Source organism: Cryptomeria japonica, chromosome 10, assembly GCF_030272615.1.
Source record: "Cryptomeria japonica chromosome 10, Sugi_1.0, whole genome shotgun sequence".
Lineage (NCBI taxonomy): Eukaryota > Viridiplantae > Streptophyta > Pinopsida > Cupressales > Cupressaceae > Cryptomeria > Cryptomeria japonica.
Window position 1 is genome coordinate 94045177 of NC_081414.1, and position 23724 is coordinate 94068900.

General features: G+C 37.3%; 1 protein-coding gene across 2 annotated transcripts in view; it reads right to left on the reverse strand.

Moving 5' to 3' along the window:
• Positions 1-1241: 1241 nt before the first annotated feature.
• LOC131052609 (actin-related protein 2/3 complex subunit 4) overlaps positions 1242-23724 on the reverse strand; it is an 88925-nt gene continuing 66442 nt past the window's right edge. For both annotated transcript variants that reach the window (XM_057987207.2, XM_057987208.2), the window contains exons 5-8: positions 13591-13665; positions 13266-13370; positions 2585-2674; positions 1242-1556 (exon numbers count right to left, since the gene is read on the reverse strand). In XM_057987207.2, the coding sequence (XP_057843190.1) occupies positions 1467-1556; positions 2585-2674; positions 13266-13370; positions 13591-13665 (360 nt within the window). In that variant the 3' untranslated portion in view covers positions 1242-1466. The remainder of the gene's footprint in view (positions 1557-2584; positions 2675-13265; positions 13371-13590; positions 13666-23724) is intronic.

Below are 23724 nucleotides of genomic sequence, written 5' to 3' on the forward strand. Positions count from 1 at the left end.
ATAGTTGAAATGAACCACATTGACTTCCATCAAACCAGCAACAAGAGAGCCAACAATTGCCATTAATATGGCAGATAGGGTTTAAACCCCAACAGGTTTCCTTGCCATGCTAAAGGATAATTGCAGGTTGCAAGGGACCCTCTTTCACACCTATCAACCTCATTTTCCCACAAAAAGAGAAAATGGCTAGCTTGAGGCAAAGGAAAACAATGACCAATGAGTATGAGAAGCCATTCCCAAGTACTAGACACAACAAGGAGAGCATTGTGAGGATTTCAACATTATCTAGCTGTCTTAAGGTTGCAAAGATGGCAAAAAAAAAGGCATCTTTGAACAAAGATCCAAAACCCCAATACAAAATCACTACAATTGTTGGTCCAGCATTCAGGTCTAAGAATGAAAAACTTGTGAATTTGGTAGGTCATGTGTCAATGACGAAACCCTTTCAGTGGGTAGTGTGTGCTCACACAAAGGATGCATTCAACCTTTCATGGTGGCTGATAATAGTGATAGTGACTCCACATGGCACTTCCAATTGTTGTAAGTTTTATATTGTAACTGCCATCAAGGCAATAACCAGTCAGTGTAATACTAAATAACTTTGTTCTAATTAAGGGGTATTTTATAATCAAAGCTTTCCTATACTTAGGGCTGGTGATTATCACTATTAACAGCCTCTGTTAATAACATTTTGGAAGGATATCTCAAGCTTGTTAAGAAATACTATAATGCGCCCCTCCTTTCTCACGCGATTCCCTTAAGGACTATAAAAGGGAGAATATTTTGTATTAGAAAAAAAAAAAAAAACTGAAATTTAAAGAAGTTTAGTTTTAATGAAAAGTCAAAAAGGCATGTAGATGAAGAGTAACGTCCATTAAAGAAAAAGGGTATATAAGGAAGATCGATAAGGAGATGGGAACAGCAATTCGCGAAGACATTATATATATTTTCCCCAGTAAATTATTCAGTAATCCGAGCACAAAAACCATTCAAAAATAAAAAAATGAAGGACAAAAACCCTTAATTTCTCCTGTCAAATTGTGGACAGAACCCCTATTTTAGGCAGAATTATAAACACATCAAGACATTCATAAAAGTGAGGAAGCTGCAAATTGGAAGAAAGATTACAGCAGAATATAGGCTTAATATTTTCAAATTTGTACTAAAGCTTTAAATCCAAAGTTTATTACTATTCATATATCCATCGACATATTTTCAACCTTTGACCAATATTTTCAAGGTTATGTAAACAAGATTTTCATTGTCTTCTCTTATAAATTTTGTAAATGAATGCTTAAAAACTGTCTTCTTTGGATTTACAGTTAAATGCAGCATAAGAAGTGTTATCCTTTAAACTATTACAGGCATATTTTTCATAATTCCAAAAAATATACCAGTTGTACAGAAAATCGCCCATTTTTTTATCTTTCAGAAAAATATTCAATAGGTTCTCCAATATAACATATTTAGGTGAATTGTTTCAAAAACTCTGTTGCCACAAGCCGCCCACGAGTGTTCACAGAGAGCTTCAATTCACTTATCTCTTTGTCAATATCCTGCAAGATTGCCAACCAGAGTCAAAATACCATCCCCAAGCCAAAGAAAATGCTGAATGCTCTAGGCAACATATAGCTGTTTCTTTGAGTAATGAAATGGCCCTATAACGTCATAAGCATCTACTACTACTGTTCAGTTTTTGGCACAATAATCTATACAATTTTCTAGCTCGATTTACAATATAGATTTATGCAAACGTTAAATAAGGCAAACAGAAGTTCAGGGACAATTATCTTTACATATAAGATGAATTGTAACATCAACATTCATATATTTTAAAGTTTTATTAGAAAAAAGTAACTTCTTATTAGACTCATCTCCAATAGATCTTGTTCGTTGGATACAATCATAAAAATGCAAGTGACTATATACTCAGTGGTCAAGTAAAATGGCACTAGCTAGTAAGATATTTTAGCTCAATTTGTTGCGGGGAAGAAAAATAATACTTTTTTGTACTTAGTTTGTGTGGGGTGGAATGATTCTATTTTCCTTTTAATTTTAAATTCATTACAAGCAGACAGATCCCACAAAATGAGTCAATAATAAAAGCATTGCATAACTACATTGTTGAACTGCAATAAGCATAGCCTTAAGTGCAAACAGCTCTACACAGAAGAAAAAAGTATTCGCAAGACGATAAAACTAAAAAGCATTTATGGAGGATGGAAATATATGCAAGGTTGAGAAGGACAAAATCAGGAACACATTATAAATTGTACAGAGACGTAGTTAAAACTTGATTTCACAAGTACTTCAAATTCAATAAAAAAACTTAATGAAAAGAAAAATAGAATTTGTAGTTTCATGTATGACTGGAAATCTAATAGTTTTGGCTCCATATATAAAGTTTACAAAAAGCATTTCTCAAAGTTAACAGTATTCTCGCATGAATACACTGGAATTTACCAAGTACATCTATTTTATTCTCTTTGACATAAACTGTAAACACATGAAGGCATCGTAAAAGATCTTGCATGACAAGATAACATATAGATGTAATGTTGAAACGGAGTTAACAAATACTTACTTCCATAAATTGGACGATGAAATCTATAAGCTTGTGTTTATACATTTCTTCACAATGATAGTTTGTAATCAAAAAGCTGATATCATAACCCTGCAAATTCCAGACAAGGAGACTTTATGAAAGCTGTTGGAAATGGTAGGCTTGAAACAAGAAGTAAATAGTCTAGACTCTAGAGCACCTACAAGTTTCATGCTTTAAGTGAATGGATAGAAAAAGAGATGTTATTAATACATTGGAAACCAGAATATAAGACAAAATGGAAACACTATAAACTCAAAAAAGTATTGAGAAACAAGGATAAAAATATTAATAAAAATGTTTGTCTACATGCAGGAAAACGGAACTCCATTAATCAATTGAGTTGCAAAGTAAATCCATTGTTTGGTGCTAGAAAAGATACCGGTGATGAAAAATGATTCTAAAAGAACAATGTAACTTTGTTTCAATTTAAACTTGATTGAAGCTTTTGTATGGGTGGATGCTATAACTTCATCCCGGAGTGCAGCTTTTAAATATGGTTCCACTCATTCAAAATACAGATAAAAAGGTAAAGCTATGAAATTTCTGAAACAATTGCCATTTATTACTAGTGTTCTCGCATTTAGATTTTGTGTCTTTCTTTCATACCATAATTAAAAAACTTGTACTTGGCAACTTAAAAAATTGCTTAAATTTCTTTAGAAACACATTTTTTTTGCAAAATTCAATGAGATAGAGGAAGAGTGATAGGGAGAGAGATAGGTCTAGAATTCAGGACAAATAAAATGAGTGAGATAGAGAACGAGAGAATGCTGCTAGGAGCCTACTGATTACTAAAATTTGACTAATTCTGAAAATTTATAAGATTTTCTAAAACTAGAATTTGCATTATAACTCCTAGAGATCTTAAACTACTCTCAAACTTCCTGCAATATATACATGAGATATAACTTAAAGATACTTAGAAGTTATATTTCATGTATATATTCTGATAAAGAGAATGATATTGGATTGAAGAAAAAAATTACATAATATTTTGACACATCTGGGCCTCTTTTTTAATGCAGCCGAGTTTTTGCCAGAGACTTGCCGAGTTTTTGTGAAGAACTTGCCAAAAACTTGGTAATTTTTCTCTACGAGTTTTTACCTGAAAAACTTGGCAGAGTACTCTGTGAGTCTTGCAACAATGTTCCAAACATTAACAAGAATAGAAAACTGCAAAATCCTTGCCAAACCTCACAAACATGACCATTCATATACCATAAGCTAAAGTCCGTTTGAAAGCAAGCTTTCCTCTTAACTTGAATGTTACTAATGAAATCATTTGTAGCAAAGCCTTTCCTCTGACAAAATTTTCCACTGCCAAATCTGGTTTTGATATTACAATATCTCAATAAAAAAATCCTCTCTTTATGGATTCTTCTGGATTTATATAGGTTATGATGCCCAATGTTATAGATCTTGTGTGTAAAAAATAGGAGCAGGTGTTTGCATGATGAAAATTTTCAGCATACCATTGGTAGGCCTGCATCTAGAGAACAAGCATATAAACAATGCGTGCAAGTCTGGACCTAAACATACAAACATTCATCACATCTATATACATTTAAATTAGTTACTAGGTATGTGTTGTGACGTTTTCACACATCGCCCCATTGCAAATGGGGACCCATGTTTTTTGCTTTTTAGGGTTTGTTCTTTAGGTTTTTTAGGGTTTTGTCGGTTAGCCTTTGCATTTTGAACGTCGCCCAGGGGATCACATGGATAAGCAAGTCCGGCTTGAGTGAGGCCCTGATCCTGAAATTTGGCTAAGTCTGGAATGTCCTGATCCTGAAATTTGACTAAGTCTGGAAACTGAAAAAACCTCAAAAACTAGATTTTGCAATATAACTCCTGGAGGTCTGAAACCACTCTCAAACATCCTGAAAGTATATATGGAATATAACTTAAAGTATAAGTTTCTTATACTTAAATGTTATATTCCATAAAAATTATCCTGATAGAGAGTGCGAAAAGTCAAATTTCGCTCATGTCCTTCACTGAGGATCCAGAGCGAAAATACTTATTTGAGCTATTCCTGACCGTGTTTGGACGAATTGAGACATCAAAGGCATGGTGAAGGACGAAATGAGCATGATAGAGCATCCAAACTTGATCAAAAACAATGAAATGATGAAGTTTTTGCCTAGAGGGTCAAATTCGCCCCTGTCCCTCACTGAAGGACCAGAGCGAAATTCTTCATAAGGTACGATCTGGGCAAAGATCAAGCAAGTTTTATGTTTGAAGGCAAGAAAGGAGATGAATTGAACCCATTGAAGACAAATTGAAGATTATCAAATGTCAACAAGGGACCCAAATGCCCAAGTTCGCTCCTGTCCCTCTCCAAGGGACCAGAGCGATTTTTGTCTTAGATGATTTTCTTGCCAAGTTACAATGAATCCCAAGGCATGGATAAGTGAAAAGGTACATTACGAAGCCGTTGAAGATAATTTTCGAGGTTGGCAAAGTGAAATGAAGCCTACAGGATCAGGATCGCTCCTGTCCCTCTCCAAGGGACCAGGGCGATATAATGATTATATTGCCTTTTCCTCCAAGTTCAATCACTCTAAGTCAAGGTGAAGGGTGGCGTGGACATTTTAAGGCATCTCATTGAAGAACAAAGCATCAAAAATTGCCAAAGATGAAGGATTTGCACCAAGACATCTAATTCGCTCCTGTCCCTCAGGCAGGGACCAGAGCGAAATTCCTATAAAGGCCAAGATTTTGAAAGTTTATCAAGTGTTAAGTGATTAAGGAGAATCAAGGGACTTCATTTTACGCATCGAAAGCAATGGCAAGTTGAAGAACGCAAGGACAAGCTCAAAAACTTGAAGTTCGCTCCTGTCCCTCAGGAAGGGACCAGAGCGATATTGATTATATTGGCCAAATCTCTCAAAAATCACGTTAAGTCAAGGTTTTGCAAGGTGGTAAAAGGTCTAAGGCGTCCTTCGAAGGTGATATACCAAAGGCTTCAAACGTCAAACGATCACCAATTTGTATAAAGAGCCTATATCGCTCCTGTCCTTTGGACAAGGACCAAAGCGATTTTTATTAAAACACTCATGTCCCGTCAAAACCAAGACGAGGCAAGGATAGGCAAGGTCAAGGACGTCCTTTGGAAGGCAATGAACGAAGAACGAAGATCAAAAGTTTGCAAATTTGAGCCAGGACACTAAGATCGCTCCTGTCCCTCAGGAAGGGACCAGGGCGATATTTGCCAAAGCACTCATTTTCCTTCGAAGATCATGACAAAACAAACTTGCAAAGGGTTCAAAGCGTTGTTTGAAAGGTAATAAAGGAGAAGTTGATATCAAGAACGGAGAACTTCAAGTGAAAAGATCTAGATCGCTCCTGTCCCTCTCCAAGGGACCAGGGCGATATCACCACAAAAGGACATTCATTTGCAAGAACAAGACAATCAAGCTCAAAGATCCTAGCAAAAATGTCTAATTCAACGTGGAAATAAATACTTTGGACGTCAAAATTGCACGAATCAAGACCAAGAAGGTAGATCGCTCCTGTCCCTCAGTCAGGGACCAGGGCGATGAGGTACGTATTTTCATCTTCAAAATTTGGCGCTCAAGCAAATATTTTTGAATTTATCTTAAATGCTAAAAAAAAAATCGATATTTAATTGAAAGCATTTAAAAATTGCGTTTGGTATTAATTAATTATTTTGCCTTGTAAGAAAAACCGAATTTATTAATTTAAATGACTAAGGCATTTAATTAATTGTTTATTAATTAATAAAAAAACAAAAGGAGCGCTAAGGTTATGAGGTCGGCCTTGTTATTGATGTAAAAATTGTTTTAATTGCTTAATTTTTCCAAAGTCGGCCTATATGGTAATTGTGGTGAGAGCGCTTATAAAGGAGAAGTGAAAATCATTATTTTCACATTATCATTTCACCATCTTACATGCGATCTTGGAAGGAGAAGTGCGAGGAGGTGTGAAATTGTCATTCAAGAGGAGGGCGCAGACATCATCAAAGGAGTGCGAGCTTAGTCTCAAGTTGGGCGAACTTGCCAAAGACCACGTCAAAGATATCCTCAAGGGTGATGAATTGATAAAGGGATCGTTCATTTAAAGGAGATCACGTTGAAGCCATCTAATTTTGATTTTGCCTAGGCAAATTCCTTGTTTTGCATTCTAGAGTTAGCTCTCTACTGAGGTATGGCGATATTTGTTTTATTGTTTTAGTTTTTGATCGTCATAGCCTTAAATTTTGAATTTTTGAAATTTTGAATTTCAATAAGTTCAATCTTTTTTAGGAAATGATTAATAAAGGACTTATCATTAAGTTTCCTAAAATTTGCTCTTTAATTTATGTTATGTATTGCAAAATCATGTTGCTAATTTTGAAATGTTGTGTAGGCATCAAATGGAGATCTCTTCAAGGAAAATCAAGCCGGATCCAGGACGGTCTTCGCCAGGACGGTCTTCGCCGGAACGATCAAGCCAGGACAGGGGCGACCTCTTTCAATCCAGCGTTCCAAGGCGAGGTACATCATCATCTTGCAAATCAAGGACAAAAGGAGTTAGAACAAGAGTTAATTAAAGCAAGCCTCTCAACGACATCAAATTGAATATCTAGCAAGCTACAAGTGTCAGATGAGGTGGCATCCTAGTCATCACTCCTCCAGTCAGTGTGGTCCACCTCAGCATGTCCAGATTCAATGTACTTAACTCATGGAAGGTGGCACAAACTCCGATGTACCTACCCCGGCTATCCATTGGTCGATTTTTCTAGAAGGGACATGTGTCCAAGCAATACAATTTTATCATTGGTCAAGCATTAAATGTTATGTAATGGTTGTAACAAACCCTAATTAGGGTTTTCATTGTTGAATCTTGGCCATTGATCTTGAATTGATTTAAGCCATCAAATTGTATTGTGGGCACTATATAAGCCCAAGCATTTCATTTGTAAAGGCTAATTAGCAATTGTTAGAGATAGTATGTAAATAGTTAAGATAGTTAGAGAATAGTTGGAAGCAATTAGAGTAGAATAGGAGGACAAGGCAAGAAATTGTTGCCATTGATTGTAAACAAACTCCATTTTCATTGAAGTAATGGTGAAGTGTGTCGTTTCTTGCAATTTGCATGGTTTCTTGTTGAGTCTTCAATCTTAGATGGTAGATGATTAGATGAATGGAGGAAATGTGATTGATTGATGGTGGAATTCGTATATCCATACTATTAGCAGTTTGTTGATTGCAGACTTGCCTTGTGTAGTCAACTGGAATCGTTCAGCTTAAGCTCAATTTCAATTTGTTGCCTCTTCATTGATATGCATCAACTTGGATGGTATCTATGCCTGCGGTGATGATTTGAACATCATAAAGCTTCCCTTAGAAGATCGCACTAGTCTTGTGTAGATGTTCCATTGATGTCAAAACAAGACCTAGTTAGAGTTTCATCAAAAATCAAGTCATTGCTCCTACATTCTTAGTATTAGGATTAGATCCTCTCTTCGCCCTTATCCTTTTTTCTTTTTTTTTCAAATCTAAGTTAGTCAGAGCCTGTGTCCAGCAAAGCAGATCGGAAGTTCAATCATCACATGTAAGTCCCCTTGTGATCCCAGCAAATCACATCATACCACTGGAGCTTGTCCACACGTAGAGACCCTACATCAAAGAACCTTGGAGTCTACCTAACTGATCCTTTACGCGAATCTTCAGCAGTTAGAGACTATTTTCTCAAGAGAGGATAAGATGCCTATTGGTATTTTATTCTGTGTATGATGGTGTACAAAATACACGTCAACAGTATGTAACTTTAAATAGAAGTTCATCCCAGCATAATATCCTCAAATAAATCATTGCATGAATATCCATTGATTTAACGAGGAGCTCCTTAATTTTAATATGAGAACTTGTGATGTTGCCTCTCACAAAAGATGCACATTAAGTAGCAATCTTTTTCTATAGGAGTTGAGAAAATACAACACCACAGGAGCCCAAATAATCTCTGCAAGCTGAAAAACCTGTTACAAGGAGAAGCAATAAAGCAAATCACAGAAGGAAAGAATACACAGGAAAAATATGCTCCAAAAGATGAGAGCTCAATAATCTCCAAAATGTATTGTCAATAATAATCCTTCTTCATACAATGAAAAGAAAGAACTCAACCTTTAATAGGTCAAGAAACCTTAAAAGGGAAAACCTAGGTTTGCAAATAATAATTAATTAAAATAATTAATTATATGCACCTAAAGTTAGCTTAAGTGTAAAAGAGATAAAGGGAACTTAAATAATTAAATAAATAATGTTTAATTAATCAAGCAAATTCCCGAATACTCTAACACCCCCCCTTAAGATAGACTTAAGGAGAAGCTAAAACCTAGAACAGCTACTGAAAGCAATAAAGATGGGTCCCGGCAACAAGCCCTGATCAGGTACCCAAATACAATGAAATCTCTATGACCTGGAGAAATAGAGAAAACCATGTGTGAACAAAACTATACTCCAAAAAGAGATAAAAAGAACACCACTGAAGCATGAAGAACCTGCAAACTCTGTCGAAGAATAACTATTGCTCTGAAGAACCTCCACTGAAATAGAACATGACCAGGTAGAGAAGACTGTAATCTGCATGAGTGCCCTCAAATGACACTACTCGAATCAGGAGGCAAACAAGGCAAAAACAACTGAAATCGAAGATACAAATGGCATGAGAAACCAAAGCCTGAAGAGTTGATCAATCAAACCATGGAAGCAGTAGAACCAACAGAATAAACCTCCCCATAATGCGGAAGTGGGAGAGGGACAGGAACATTGAAAAGGACAGCCAAAAACAACTGCATGACAAAGAACCAAGAACATCACTGGTGCTGAGACACATCATCATGAGGTGAATGTCGTGGAAGGAACACTCACTAGACAAAGGAAGATGGCAAACAACAGGCAAACATCAACCCCCTCATGGCACTTGATCAATAGTGCATGTACAACAAGACACAAAATATGCAAGATTCCAAGTAAACAATGCATGATGGCACTTTATCTCAGTGCGTTTGCAATAAATACAAGCTACAATGATAAGAAGACTGGAAAAAGAAACGAGAATCAAAACAGAGACACCCTACTCAGAAAAGAGATCCCAAGATCTAAAACAACCACGATATCCACCAAAGTGCTGAAAAGCAAAAAACTGAATAAAATATGCATGGAGCAGAATCTGGAAATAAAACTCATATTTCTGGAAAGTACACAGCACAAGCTTTCCGAAAAATATAAAGTTTTCGAAAAACGGAGGTCGGATGCTCATTCTACGTCTCTTGGAGTGCAAAAAAGAGACCTCACTTTTGACTGCAAAAAAAGACAGTCAAACGGCAAAATTGGAAAAAAATTACTACCACCATGAGGTCGGCCTCGGAACCAACTTTCCGACGCCTATTCGTTTTGGAAAAAACGACTCCGTATGCCCAAGATAGGGCCAAAAAACCAAACCGCCCCTAAAAAAGCCAAAAAAGGGAGTCTGGTGGCCAATGGGTGGTTCGATGGCCAGGGAGTGGCGCTCCGGTGGCGGCCTGGCGGAGCTCCGGTGGCTAGCGACTGAGCTTGGTGGTCGGGCGGCGCAGGGAAGCTGTGGGCGGCGTCAGGGGGCCGGGCGGAGCAGGGGCAGGAGAGCGGAGCGAAGGCCGGGCATGGGCGGCGAGCCAGGGAGCTGAGCGGCGGTCGGGGAGAGGAGCAGCGGCCGGGGCTTGGCGGTGGTGAGCTGCGGCGGTGGAGGTGCTACAGCAGCGGTCGAGAAGCGGCGGCGGGGAAGCGGACGATGGCCGGGGAGCTGGGGGCCGTAGGCGGAGGCCGGGGGCTACAGGCGGCAGCAAGCCGATGGGGCGGCGGGGCCAGCAATTGCGGCGGTCGAAGCCGGCGAGGGCCGGGAAGCCGGTGGCTAGAAGTGAGCCAGAGGCCAGTGCCGACGAAGGGGGCTGGAGGCCGAAGCGCAGGGGGTCGGAAAGAGCCGGTGGCGTGGGGCCCGAGGCTAACAGGGGGCCGGACGGCAGAGCCTGCAACAAGGCAGGGGTCCCACGGTACCCTGCGTACCATGAGGACCCCCAGAAAAACCTTTTTTTTTTATGAAAAACAAAAATTTCTTGTGCCCTATTTTGATTTTTTAATTTTTCTTTTGAAGATTTTTTTTTTAAAAATCAAAATTCCGACCTGCATGCTGTAAAAAGGCAAAAAAAAAAAAAAAAATTTGAATTTTTTTTCGATTTGCGTGCCAGACCGTACAATCTGGATCTGAGAAAAAATGCTCCCAGAGGCTCAAGAACCAAAATAGGTTGAATTTTATATGACCATAGGGGTTTTCGGGCCTTCTGAGCACGATGGTGAGGTCTGTTTAGGCCCAAAGTGCTCAGAAAAAAAGGTCAAACCCTAGGTACATAAAAAATTCCTGAAACCCCAGATCTGCTTCCAAAGCCAAAAATTCTCAAAACAAAAATAGGTAGCTGCAGATCTGAAGCTCTGATACCATATAGGAGTTGAGAAAATACAACACCACAGGAGCTCAATAGTCTCCAAAATGTATTGTCAATAATAATCCTTCTTCATACAATGAAAAGAAAGAACTCAACCTTTAATAGGTCAAGAAACCCTAAAAGGGAAAACCTAGGTTTGCACATAATAATTAATTAAAATAATTAATTATATGCACCTAAAGTTAGCTTAAGTGTAAAAGAGATGAAAGGAACTTAAATAATTAAACAAATTATGTTTAATTAATCAAGTAAATACCCGAATACTCTAACATTTTCATGCTACATCAGTAACTAACTAATTTTATGCAATGTTTCTTAACTAGGCACATGCATGACCAAGGTAGACAATTATGGTCCAAAAAGATCATATTTAGGTTTAGCACAAAAAATGTATTTCTGCAATAACAGATTATGAATTATGATCGTCTATGAATTAAAATGAAAAGCTTATGAATGCCTGCAAATAATTAACAATAAATCAACAGAACTATAGATGTAGGAAATCGGTAGTGAGATCAATGGAAGCTCACAAGACTCGACACAATAAGAATGGTCTAGGCATTAGGTACAAGGAAATGGAAAACAATAAGGAAATAAGATGAATAAGAACTTTCAAAATCATTCTAAACTACTAACGGCCTTAATGAGGTGGAAATCTTATACAAGAACAGAAGGCTGAGAATTGGGTGCAGGCCAATATTATCTCACTAACATCCAAAGCCAGTGAGAATATTTAAAGACATTATGATGCTAGTACTGCGTTGATCCGATGATGGATTGAGACTTTGATGGAGTTAATCATAAGGGCATTTCTGACAAGTCTCTTCTATGACTGAAAGAAGGATGCCAAGAGGTCGCTGTGGATCTATGATTCTATAAGTATATCCTCTATTGAGAAAACTTCCATATTAAATTAACCTTCAGAAATGAAGGCACGCACAATTCTGATGCTTGGTCAGCACTGACAGGGACCCTTTGAGCCAAATCACAATTTTTTTAATAATCAACTTAAGATATGTCATATGAACATAAATTATCCTTCATTTCTAATTGTGTTAAAAAGTACACACATTCATTGTTGTCTAGGAATTTAATAAGCTGTCTTTATCTATAACCTGTTATAAAATACTGATGCCCAGCCTACAGGGCATCTCAGTCTATATGTCATGCCCCTGCCATGGAGACTTAGAAAAGCAAACCATAGCAGTATTAACAATCTAAAACTAAGTGATGCTTTGCATATATCAGGGCCGACCTAGGGCAGTAATGTAAGACAGATCACAGATTAGGCAATAAATAGAGTAGGGCCAACTTGAACAAAGGCTACATATTTAGGGCTGATCCCCTTGTTAGGTTCGCCCCTCTTAGGGAATGATGAATTAGAAATAAAATTAAATAAACCAAACTTGTCTTGGGCCAATCTCATAAAGATGAGCGCCCACCTTGGTGAAGGGAAATAAAAAAAGAAATAAAATGATATCCTGGATGACCTGTACAAGGGGTTGCATCCCTTGGATTAAGGGGTGCATTTACATGTATTTAAGAGAGATCATTTGGAAATATTTCAGGAAGAATATCATTGATCATTGAATATCATTCCAATTCAGAACAGAATTAGAAGGAGCAGAATTCATCAAATACAGTCTGCACTTAATCCTATAAGCAGCGAACGACACAGAAATAAATACTTAAAACAGCATCAAAGAAGAGAAGATAAAAAGGCATTCGATCAAGGAATAAACTTGCAGCCTACAGTACATTAAACTGGGCAGCAGACTTGCATATATATTTGAGCAAAAACTAGGGCATTTAGAAAAAGGGGCATTACACTATATGATAATCCAATGTATCTTGAAATCATATAATGGCCATTTTCAGCAGGGTACAGAAGATCAGTATTAGAGAAGTGAAAGAGCCCACGTGATTAAATCTAAGTGGTCTAGAATGGTTGTTCCAAAAGAAAGAAATAAATTAAATAAGAAAATGCCAGTGTCATCTTGATGTAACCGTGTCCCTTTTTAGATGATGTATTATTTCAATGTCTCTTCCAAGTAGATATTACATATATTTCACCTGCAGTTACAATAATGAGAAAAATCCAACTTCAGCTGTCTGGATATATATTGTAGAGACAAATCTATTACCACTATCAGTACTGGCATGCATATTTAATACTACCTGCACTGGCTTTCGCCTAAGGACCTCAAAAGCTTCAGCACGCATTGACAAGAATCTGAGAAATTTCTTTGCAAGAATATTTTCCAATTCGTCTGCTTGCTTAACCTGCATCATTTCATTCATATTAGAGAAACATATCAAATTTTCTCTTTATTTTCTCTATTTCACAACCTTATTGCAACCTTGTTTCTAAAATTTCAAATTGTTAACTTGGTCAGCCATTACTCTATGGCCTTTTCATTTGCATAAATAGAATTCTATTAACAAAAAAATATTAATGAAGCACAAATAACACAAATAGACCAAATATATATAAATAAATCACCTTAATACTAATTCGAAGGGAATTGATGGATGTTTCTATTAAACACTTCTCTGCCTCATTTCGACATATAAGAACCTGCCCAAGTAGTTAATAGAAAGTAAGAAAAGGAAATAAGAAAACCTAAAACCAGTTTCAATACATAATCAAACAAGTAATTGACATATTATAAAGTGACCCTCTCTTTTTCCACAATAGGAAAGCATCAAATGTTTGATTCTTTCTGCTGGAAATTTTGCATGTCAAAATACCTAGGCTGATTGAAATCATGCAAGGTAAAGAGCATTCATGAAGTATCTAATATTTATGGACAAAATCAGACAGCTCATTGTGAAAAATTGATTAACCATCCAAAATACATATACAATCAACTACCCAAATGTATTAAGTTATGACCAACCTGAGCAAACACACCACTTAATTTTTTCTACCACCAAGCAAAGGCATCTCTATGCTCCTTGAAAAGTTGCATCTCGTTTTGACAGCTAAACCCAGAATCTAGCACAATAGGACCGTCATGCAATGTGTATCTTCACAATAAACTTAAGAAATGCATTTTTAGCCATAATCATGATATATGATGTAGATACATATTCATAAAGGAAAATTGACACTGACCTAAACAAAAAGAGCTAATTATTCAATAGTTCTTGGTCAAGAAGATCACAGAATTCTTCTCAAGACAAATTAACAAAAGAGTAAATAGAATCTGTCATTTATTTTTTTTCAAAAATTAATGCCTGGTAAACTTTTAACGTGACCGGCAATGCTGGCATGACACACCCTCTGGCTCCATGTGAAACACTTTTGACCCGAAGCTACCGGTGAGACCACAAACGGGAGACCTCATCCCCACACTTCACTTGTTCAAACCCGTGAGCACAATGGCCCAGTAAAGACACAAGGCCTTGAACTTTCATGGCCACTTCACCAATGAATGTTTTAATTGCGACACTACACGTTGCGACACTACACGTCCAAAGACAATTTGTCATTTTTCAGTATACATGTATTCCAGGAAAAGAACACAATTGAAGAGCAAGAATGTTTGCATGATGATTTAGTTGTATGAGATGTAGTAATAAATAATATCTTAACCATATCAGAGGATTAACTATTAAGTATTGCTGGTAAAAGAAGTAGACACCCTGTGTGTTGAGTGATTTGACACTTAGAGAGGTGTTTTTTGAAGAGCACACAGAAAATACTGAGAAGGGGGGGTGAATCAGTATTTTGAACTTTTAAACACATAAAACCACATAAACAAAGAGATGGAATAGAGAGAAAAAATCAACAAGGAGAACACCAATTTTCATGTGGAAAACCCTTTCGAGAAAAAAACCACGGCAGATCAATAGCTTTCATTCACAAAATGGGCACCAACATAGATTACATAAGTTAACACCAATTCTCCTCGAAGCACCAACTTCAGTTTTCATACAAACACGAATGCACTGAAACTTATTAACACTTTCATAATACACTAAGCACTTCTCACCATAGAAAAATTACACAAATCCCGCTAAAATAGTTCTTGACTTCTTATTTGCAACAAGTTGAAAAGACAAACAAAATACATCCCAAACGAAAAATGAAGACAGCGATTAACAACAGAAAAATAATCTTGAAAAGCTTAACATGCAGCTTCCATGCTTGTCTCCATAAACTCTAAACAAGGAACAGTTGAGTTATTTATCAACTACTTTTTGATTCAAAATGATTCCCTTTTTAATGCTGACGTTACACGGTCATCATCAGGAATAAATCGCCCCACTCGCAATCAAATGAAGAATCTGTCGTCGCTCAAGAAGGATAAATAAATTAATGTGCTACCAAGAATCAAAGTCTTAAGACTGTCAAAGTATACAAACACCTAGAGTTGTAATACACTAAGAATAATACCATATTGCCTCACTAAATTACCACATCCAACAAATGATATTAATTTCACCAGACAATAGCACAGATACAATATAATTGCCACTAATTAAGAAAATAGTTGACTAGCTTTGACATCAATGACAAAAGATTCAACAATCTCCCCCTTTGTCATTGATGGCAACTCCATCTGAAACCAAACTAAAACCAAAACTGCTCTGAAAAAAAAATGTTGCTCCCCCTAACTTACTACTCCCCCTTTGACACCAATGACTGAAACCAACTTGCATAACTAAAATGGGGCTGATAGAACATGACAATGAAAACCCCCCCAAGTCAAAACAGCAATTCAAAGATGGAGTGGAATCACTCCCAACTTCTCACTTCTGATATCATCAAAAACATACAAATTGTTAGCAACCCTACTTGCATCAGCAATATGTTTACCGTCTTTATTGATTTCACAACAATCTAAATTGAAAACTAAAATGTGTTCTTGATCACACAATTGACTCACACTTAATAGATTGTGTTTCAAACCTTTTACATATAAAACATTTTCAATTTTGGTCTCACCATCATCTAAAACAAGTGTACCTTTATCTTTGAGTGTTGCAAATGTATCACCATCAAATCTTACCTTACCTCTATTAGTCCTTTTGAGAGTGATAAACTTGCTCTTGCCTCCAGTTATATGCCTAGAACAACCACTATCTATATACCATATGTCTTTTTCATTTTGTGCATGAAAGGTTGTTCACACAATCAGGGATTCCACTAAAACGTCTTTCTCCTTCTTCCTCCAAACTTTAGTAACCTCCTTTGCTTTGTCCTCATTTTCAACCTTCTTGTTCTGCTTAGAGAAATCTACCATACCACTCACTACAAACTTTTGCAGTGTGACCAAAGTTATTACATTTATAGCATATTTCTGAAATCATTTCTTGCAAACACTCTACAGTTGATTGCCTTGTGTCCAAAATAATTGCAAGAGAAACAATAACCATAAAAGAAAGAAATGTTAAACCTTTTCATAAGTGCTTGCCTTGAAATAGGAGGCCTTTTCAAAGCATCATTTCTGATTTTTGATGGTGAATCCTTTGTGTTGTCCATGTTGGTCTTTTGTTGTTGTTCTTTTGTAAACTTAAAACTTTGACCTTCTTCAAGACCAACTCCACCTTTATCAACAGACAATTTTTGTGAACCAATGACATTATCCAAAGACATGAAACTTTTTTTATTTATCTTCTCATGATTCAGTTGTGTCAAAGATTTATCTTTCTAAGTGAAACAATTTCATCTTCAAGTCTCACAAATTTCTTCCTTGAGCTTAAGCTGATTTATAATTTATTCTTTTCTTTTCCTTGCTTCTTCAACCTGAACCTTCAAATCAACTATCATTTTTTCTGCTTCTTCAAGAGCATTAAATATCTTGGTTTTTGTCTCATTCTCTTCTTGTAGCAACAACTTCAAATTTTGATTTTTCTTTCTTAAGTCTCTTGATTCCACTTGGAGCACTTATTAGCTCTTCTTCAAAATCCACTTCTCCTTCTTCATCAATATGATCTTCATGAGAACCCATGTATGCAATCAAGATCAACCTCCAAACGTTTAAGCTCTTTTTTTCCGAAAGAACCTAGCTCTGAGATGGGGGTGAAGCAGTATTTTGAACTTTTAAACATATGAAACCACATGAGCAAAGAGATAGAATAGAGAGAGAGAAAACATCAACAAGGAGAGCACCAAATTTCACGTGGAAAACCCTTTTGGGAAAAAAAACATGACAAATCGATAGCTTTCATTCACGAAATGGGCACCAACCAGATTACATAAGTGAGCACCAACTTTGTTCAGCTGAAGCACCAACTTCAGTTTGCACACAAAATCGAATGCACTAAAACTTATTAACACTTTTCATAATAGTGCATGAGCACCTGGAATCTAGTAAATAGGTTTTGAGTCTTGGGAGTTACAAGTCATGTCATTCTGATTCAATAAGGTCTATGGAGACCATTTGTAATGTCATTTCATGTTTTCAGATCTGTATGTCAAATTTGGAGTCACAATTTGCAAGTCTATAAAGTTGTTCAAAAGTTGTCATTTATGTTGTCATCGGGATAAGTTATACCAATGAAGTGTCATTGCTGTAAAAAAAGTCGTCAATACTGTCATCGGGATAGTTATCCCGATAAAGGGTCTCTATTGTGAAAGGTTCTCAAAGTTTTCCATCGGGATAGTTAACCTGACAAGTGTCATCGAGATAGTTTCTCTTATCGAGATTGGCAGATTTTGTTTAGCCAACTATGGAGGGTTATTCCGATAGTTGTCCAATTGTCTTGTTCGGTATAGCTATGCCGAAATGGGCAAAATCGGGATAAGTTTGTTCTATCAGAATAACGTGGAATGGTTATTCCACCTTGAAGAGTTATTCTGATGAGTGATTAAGAAGTCATGATCAAAGTTGCTATTCCCACATCAATACCCAACATTGATTTAGCAGATTGGTATTGTTATTCCGATATCTATGTCCGACAAGGATTTTTCAAATGTGGATGTCAAACAATCAGGGAACCCAAGGGTCTGTTGTGACCGTGGGAATGCATAAATTTGGTATTAATTGTATAGCAGCAAGGGGATTCTATAATGTACAACTGATTTTCGAACTTTGAAATCATTTCACCAAATCTGGAAGTTTATTTTTTGTTGTTGATGCATGATAGCCTCAATAAGATAAATGATTGAATGAGAGATAAATGAAGTCTCTCATTCAATCATCTATCTTATCGATAGACTATGATAAAGACTTCAGTTATCATTCCTTCATTTGATGATTATTCTTCGACTTATATATATACAACCTTGCTTGCAAATTCCGATCAACATCAGATTCTTAACCAATGTCTAACTACCAATAATTATCGGTTGTAAATCATAAAGCACAGAATACCGATTGGTATCGGTTTACCTTGTTAATCGTATACACACCGATTAGTATCGGTCAAACATGTTAACTATATAAACACCGATTGTTATCGGGTTTAGTAAATGACTACATACATACCGATTAGTATCAGTTCACTTGTTAATGATATACACACCGGTTAGTATCGAGTAACTTGTTAAGTTTTATATATACCGATTGGTATAAAGATAAATGCGATTATGATTGAAGAGGTGAGATCAAGTAATATCTTGATCGGTCATGTCTAATAGACATGACCGGTCAAGGTATTGCTTGATCCTCCTTGTTGACATATATATATCAATCGGTAATTATGAGGACATCAAAATTCATAAATGCTCCTTCTCCATCTGCATCATACCAGATAATAATCAGATCTATTATATTAAGAAATAATATATACCAGAGAGAAGAAAATAACCTTGAATATAACTTGCATCTTGAATTGAAAATCGAATATCATTTACATCTGCAACTCGCTTTGTCTCTGCAATTTGTTCTGTTTTCTATTTTTGAATAATGTTGTATGGATTCAAATTTCAAACTCTTTATGTGAGCACATAAGGGTATAGAGTTGTGGGTTATCTTCCATTTGTCGATGGTTAAAATTCTAAACAGTTAAGACCTTGTAGATTTCTTCATGAGATTGCCTGATAACTAGGGTTCTAATAGATAATTGATAATTTTCCTCTGATCCGATTGTCATAACACCCTATGTTGCTAATGTGATGAGCATATAACTGTAAGTGTGAAGTAGGGGATTTCCGTATTGCATCAAATTGGTATCAGAGCTACAGGGATTAGATCTGTTGAAAGGTGAAAGGACATCATGGCAATCAAAGGATCCATGGAGGAAAAGATGTTACAAAGGAATGCCATCTTCAAGACCAGATGTTTCTGTCAAGGCAAGGTATGCAACGTGATGGTTGATTCATGCAATTTAGATAATCTGGTATCTCAGGAAATGGTGGATAAGTTGCACTTTAAATGTTTTCCTCATGAAGCACCTTACTCTATTTCCTAGTTGAATGGTGAGCATACTTAGATTGTGAAGGAACAAACTTGAGTTGAGTTTGCAATAGGCCCATATAAGAACAAGATTTTGTGTGATGTTATACCTATGAATATATGTCATTTGCTGTTGGGATTGCCATGGGTATGTGATAGGTATACTTTGTATGATGGGAGACACAATAGTTATAAGAATAAGAAAGATGGAATTTGTTTTGATTTGACTCTATTGGTAGAAAAAAATCAAGGACAAGATCGGGTTAGAAGAGTACTTATGCAGGGCAAAAGGGAAGCTATAAGGCAAGAAGAGAGTCATTGTAATGATGAGGCAGCCATTGCCGTGGAGAAGAAGGCAAGAGCAATGCCTAATGAAAGGCAAGAAAGACATAGCCAGGCCACAAAGGAGGAAGAGTATTGTCCACTGATTGGGTAAAAACATGAAAGGCAGCATATGAAAGTTGACAGAGGGAATGAGGAAACAGATAATAAAGAGGTCTCCAAAGTTGAGAAATAAAAAAGGAAGAGGAAAACCAAGATGGGCTTGAAAAATTCATGATGGGAACAAAGATGTGTTCCTTGAAGGGAAGTGAAGTTGTAGGGCAGTCAAGCACTGCTAAAACAAAAGTTTATCAGTCTGAAGATGCAGAGATCAAAGAGGAAGAACACCATGTGCAAGGTGTAGTGCAATGTGAGCAACAACACAAAGAAATGGTAAACCCAGGACCATGGCAAGGATCAGTCACCCCAAGAGATGAAGAAGGTGAGAAGAAGAAGAGTTTGCAGAGAGTCCCAAAGGTGGAAGGGACTAAGCAAGTGGCAGGCCAAGAGAAGGCCAAAGACACTATGTATGTGAAGTCTCCAAGGGAAGTGGAGAAAAGAGTTAGTTCTGTGGTTAGGACAATAGGATGTCCTTGGTTGCTAGATCTGATAAGGAGCCATTTAAATACTAGTATGACACTGGTTCTACGCATAAGGAACCTAAAGGTGATAGTGAAGAAAAGACTTCAGAGATAGAGAGAAGGAAGTGCCCTATTATTCCATTATTGTGGTGAACAAGTTAGTGGAGGCCAAGCCAAAGGTTGAAATGAAAGAACAAGGATTGATTATTATCTGTTTAGAGATGAATGAGACCAAGAGATCTGTTGGCAGCAGTTGGATGAAGAAAGTACGGTCAAGACAAAGCATGGAAGTACAGATCCAAGGTGACCGGTCAAGAGGAGCGCTAAGTTGCTTGGGAAAAGCCAAGCCCAAGGTGAAGATGAAGACAAATGGAAGCAGTTGCATGCTCGAGGAGGATCATCAGAGTATTGAAATTCAAGACAATATTGCAAACCTCATTTCATCATGAGCATGAGATTTTCCTCTCCGGGTGTTTGGTGCAGAAGCACTTGGAATCTAGTAAATAGATTTTAAGTCTTAGGAGTTAGGGGTCATGTCATTCTGATTCAATAAGGTCTATGGAGACCATTTGTAATGTCATTTCATGTTTTCAGGTCTGTATGTCAAATTTGAGTCACAATTTGCAAGTCTATAAAGTTGTTCAAAAGTTGTCATTTATGTTGTCATCGGGATAAGTTATACGGATGAAGTGTCATTGCTGTAAAAAAAGTCGTCAATACTGTCATTGGGATAGTTATCCCGATAAAGGGTCTCTGTTGTGAAAAGTTGGCAAAGTTTGCCATCGGGATAGTGTTGATGTGTCTTTTGTACATGACCAACACAGAATAAAATACCTAAAGGTACCTTATCCTCTCATGAACAAAGTTTCCCGACTGCTGAAGATCTCACCGAAGGATCAATCGGAGTAACTCCAAGGTTCTGATATGTAGGTTCTCTACATGTGGATAAGCTCTTTGCGGTACGATGTGATTTTGGTGGAATCACAAGGGACCTTACTTTTGACGACCTGAACGTCTGATTTGCTTTGGATATTACTGGAACGTGCAATTTCACCGGCCCTTGATTTTGAAAAAAGGAAAAAAGGATAAGGGTTGGAACGGGATCTATTTCTAACAGTAAGAACGTAAGAGCAATGAATGACCTTTGATGAAATTCTAACTAAGTCTTGCTTTGACATCCTAGGACCATCTTGAGATTAGTGCGATCTTCTGAGGAATGCTTTATGATGTTTAGATCACCACTACAAGCATGGACACCGTCAGGTTGATGCATATCAATGAAGAAGCGATAATTGAAGTTAAGCTTAAGCTGAATGATTCCAGTTGACTATGCAAGGCAAGTCTGCAATCAACAAACCGCTAGTAGTATGGATATACAAATTTCACCGTTGATCATACAAATTTATTCCATTGACCTAATAACATGAAATCAAATTTGAGAAGTATAGAGACCATGCAAATTCTTGAATCGACCCATAGAATTCACCATTTCTTCAATGAAGTTTACAAGTCTTTTGCAACAATATCTTGGCAACAATTTTTGCCTTCTCTTTCTACTCTACTCTAACTATTTCCTACTCTCTAACTATTCACTATTAACCCACTATTAACTATTCTCTATAAACCTTTACAAATGAGGAGCCAAAGCTTTATATAGAGAACCCTTTACAAACAGACGGCTCTGATTGACTTAGAATCAATGGCTAGGATTACAAGATAGAAACCCTAATTAGGGTTTGTTACAACAAACTTCCTTAGCCAATTAGAAAATTACATTCCCGGAGCGAAGACCAATAGGAAGCAAGGGTAGGTACACCGAAGTTTGTGCCGCCTCCAATGAGTCAGGTACATTGAATCTGGACATGCTGAGGTGGACCAATCCGACCAGAGGAATGATGACTGGGATGCCACCTTGCCTAATACTTGTGACTTGGTTGATCCTCCTCTGTCTTTGATATGATGAATGATGTACTTCCTTTGCTTGACCAGGCTTCCTTATTGTCAAGTCATCCTTCTCTAATAGCATATCTCGCCCTGAAGTGCTAGCAAAGCCTTTCTTTGTCATCTCGTGGTAGAATGAGGTCTTGAGGCTAACTTGAACTCCTTGAGCACCCCTAGTCTTCCAATGCTTCAAAGCACCTTGAGTCCTCCCTTTTTGCATGTGGAACGTCCTTGATGATGATGGACTGGAAGAGGTCATCCTTGCCCTGGCTTGGTCTTCTTCCATCTACAAAACCAACCAAAAGGTGATTAAGGACACATAATGAATTCATTCTAACATAGCATTTCCTACCTTAAATCATCAACAAGAAGACATTAAAATGAAGTTTGCTCAAGATTCTCCCCAGGGACAAGCCCTATAAGAATTTCGCTCTAGACCCTTTGGAAGGGTCAAGAGCAAAATTTGCATTCCTGGCCTAAATTCTTCTCACTTTGTGACCATGCTTGCTTAGATGCATGCTTAAGGATCCCTTTCATCTCAACCAATACCAAGTTTGAGGCAAAATTGGAGCAAGATGGAGTCTTTAAGGATTTCGCTCTGGACCCTCTTGAAGGGTCAGGAGCGAAATTCTTGTTTAGCCTCAAGTTCTATCACTTCTCCACTCCAAAATGTCTTCCAAGGCAAGCATACACTAGTCTTCTCTCCACCAAGGCCTAGGAATCCATCTCTTGACCTTCATCATAAGCAAATTAGGTGAAATTGAGAATTTCGCTCTAGACCCTTTGGAAGGGTCAAGAGCAAAATTCTTGACTTCCTTGTTTTCCTTCACCAAGGTCTATCCTTTTCACTCTCTATACTTGGACTCTCATCTTTGAATCCCTCTCCCATACATGCAACACTTGCTTGACCCTCAAAATGGCTAGAAAGGAAAATTTCGCTAAGAATCATGGCCAAGGACAGGACCTATTAAGAATTTTGCTCTGGACCCTTTGGAAGGGTCAGGAGCGAAATTTGCATTCTTGGCTCAAATCTTCGTTTTTGGTAGTCAAAATCCATCCAAGGGCAATCCTAGGGGCATCTCCCAACTTCTCTCACCTTTGGTCTAGGCTTGGCTGGGCACAAATTTTGGAAGATAGAATAGGTTTTAGGATTTTCGCTTTGGACCCTTTGGAAGGGTCAGGAGTGAAATCCTTGCTCTTGAGCTTATTCCTTCATTCTTCCATTTCAATTCACCTCAAAGGCCAAGAAAACATTACTCCATTCCTATCTAGGCCATAAGAACCAAAAGTTTGATTTGTTTTGAAGGGGAAATAGGTGATCTTAGGAATTTTGCTCTAGACCCTTTGGAAGGATCAGGAGCGAAATCCTAGTTTTTGCTTAATTCCTTTATATTTGTTGATTATTAGCAACCCAAAGTAATGCCCAAGGACATCTCCAATCCTAAT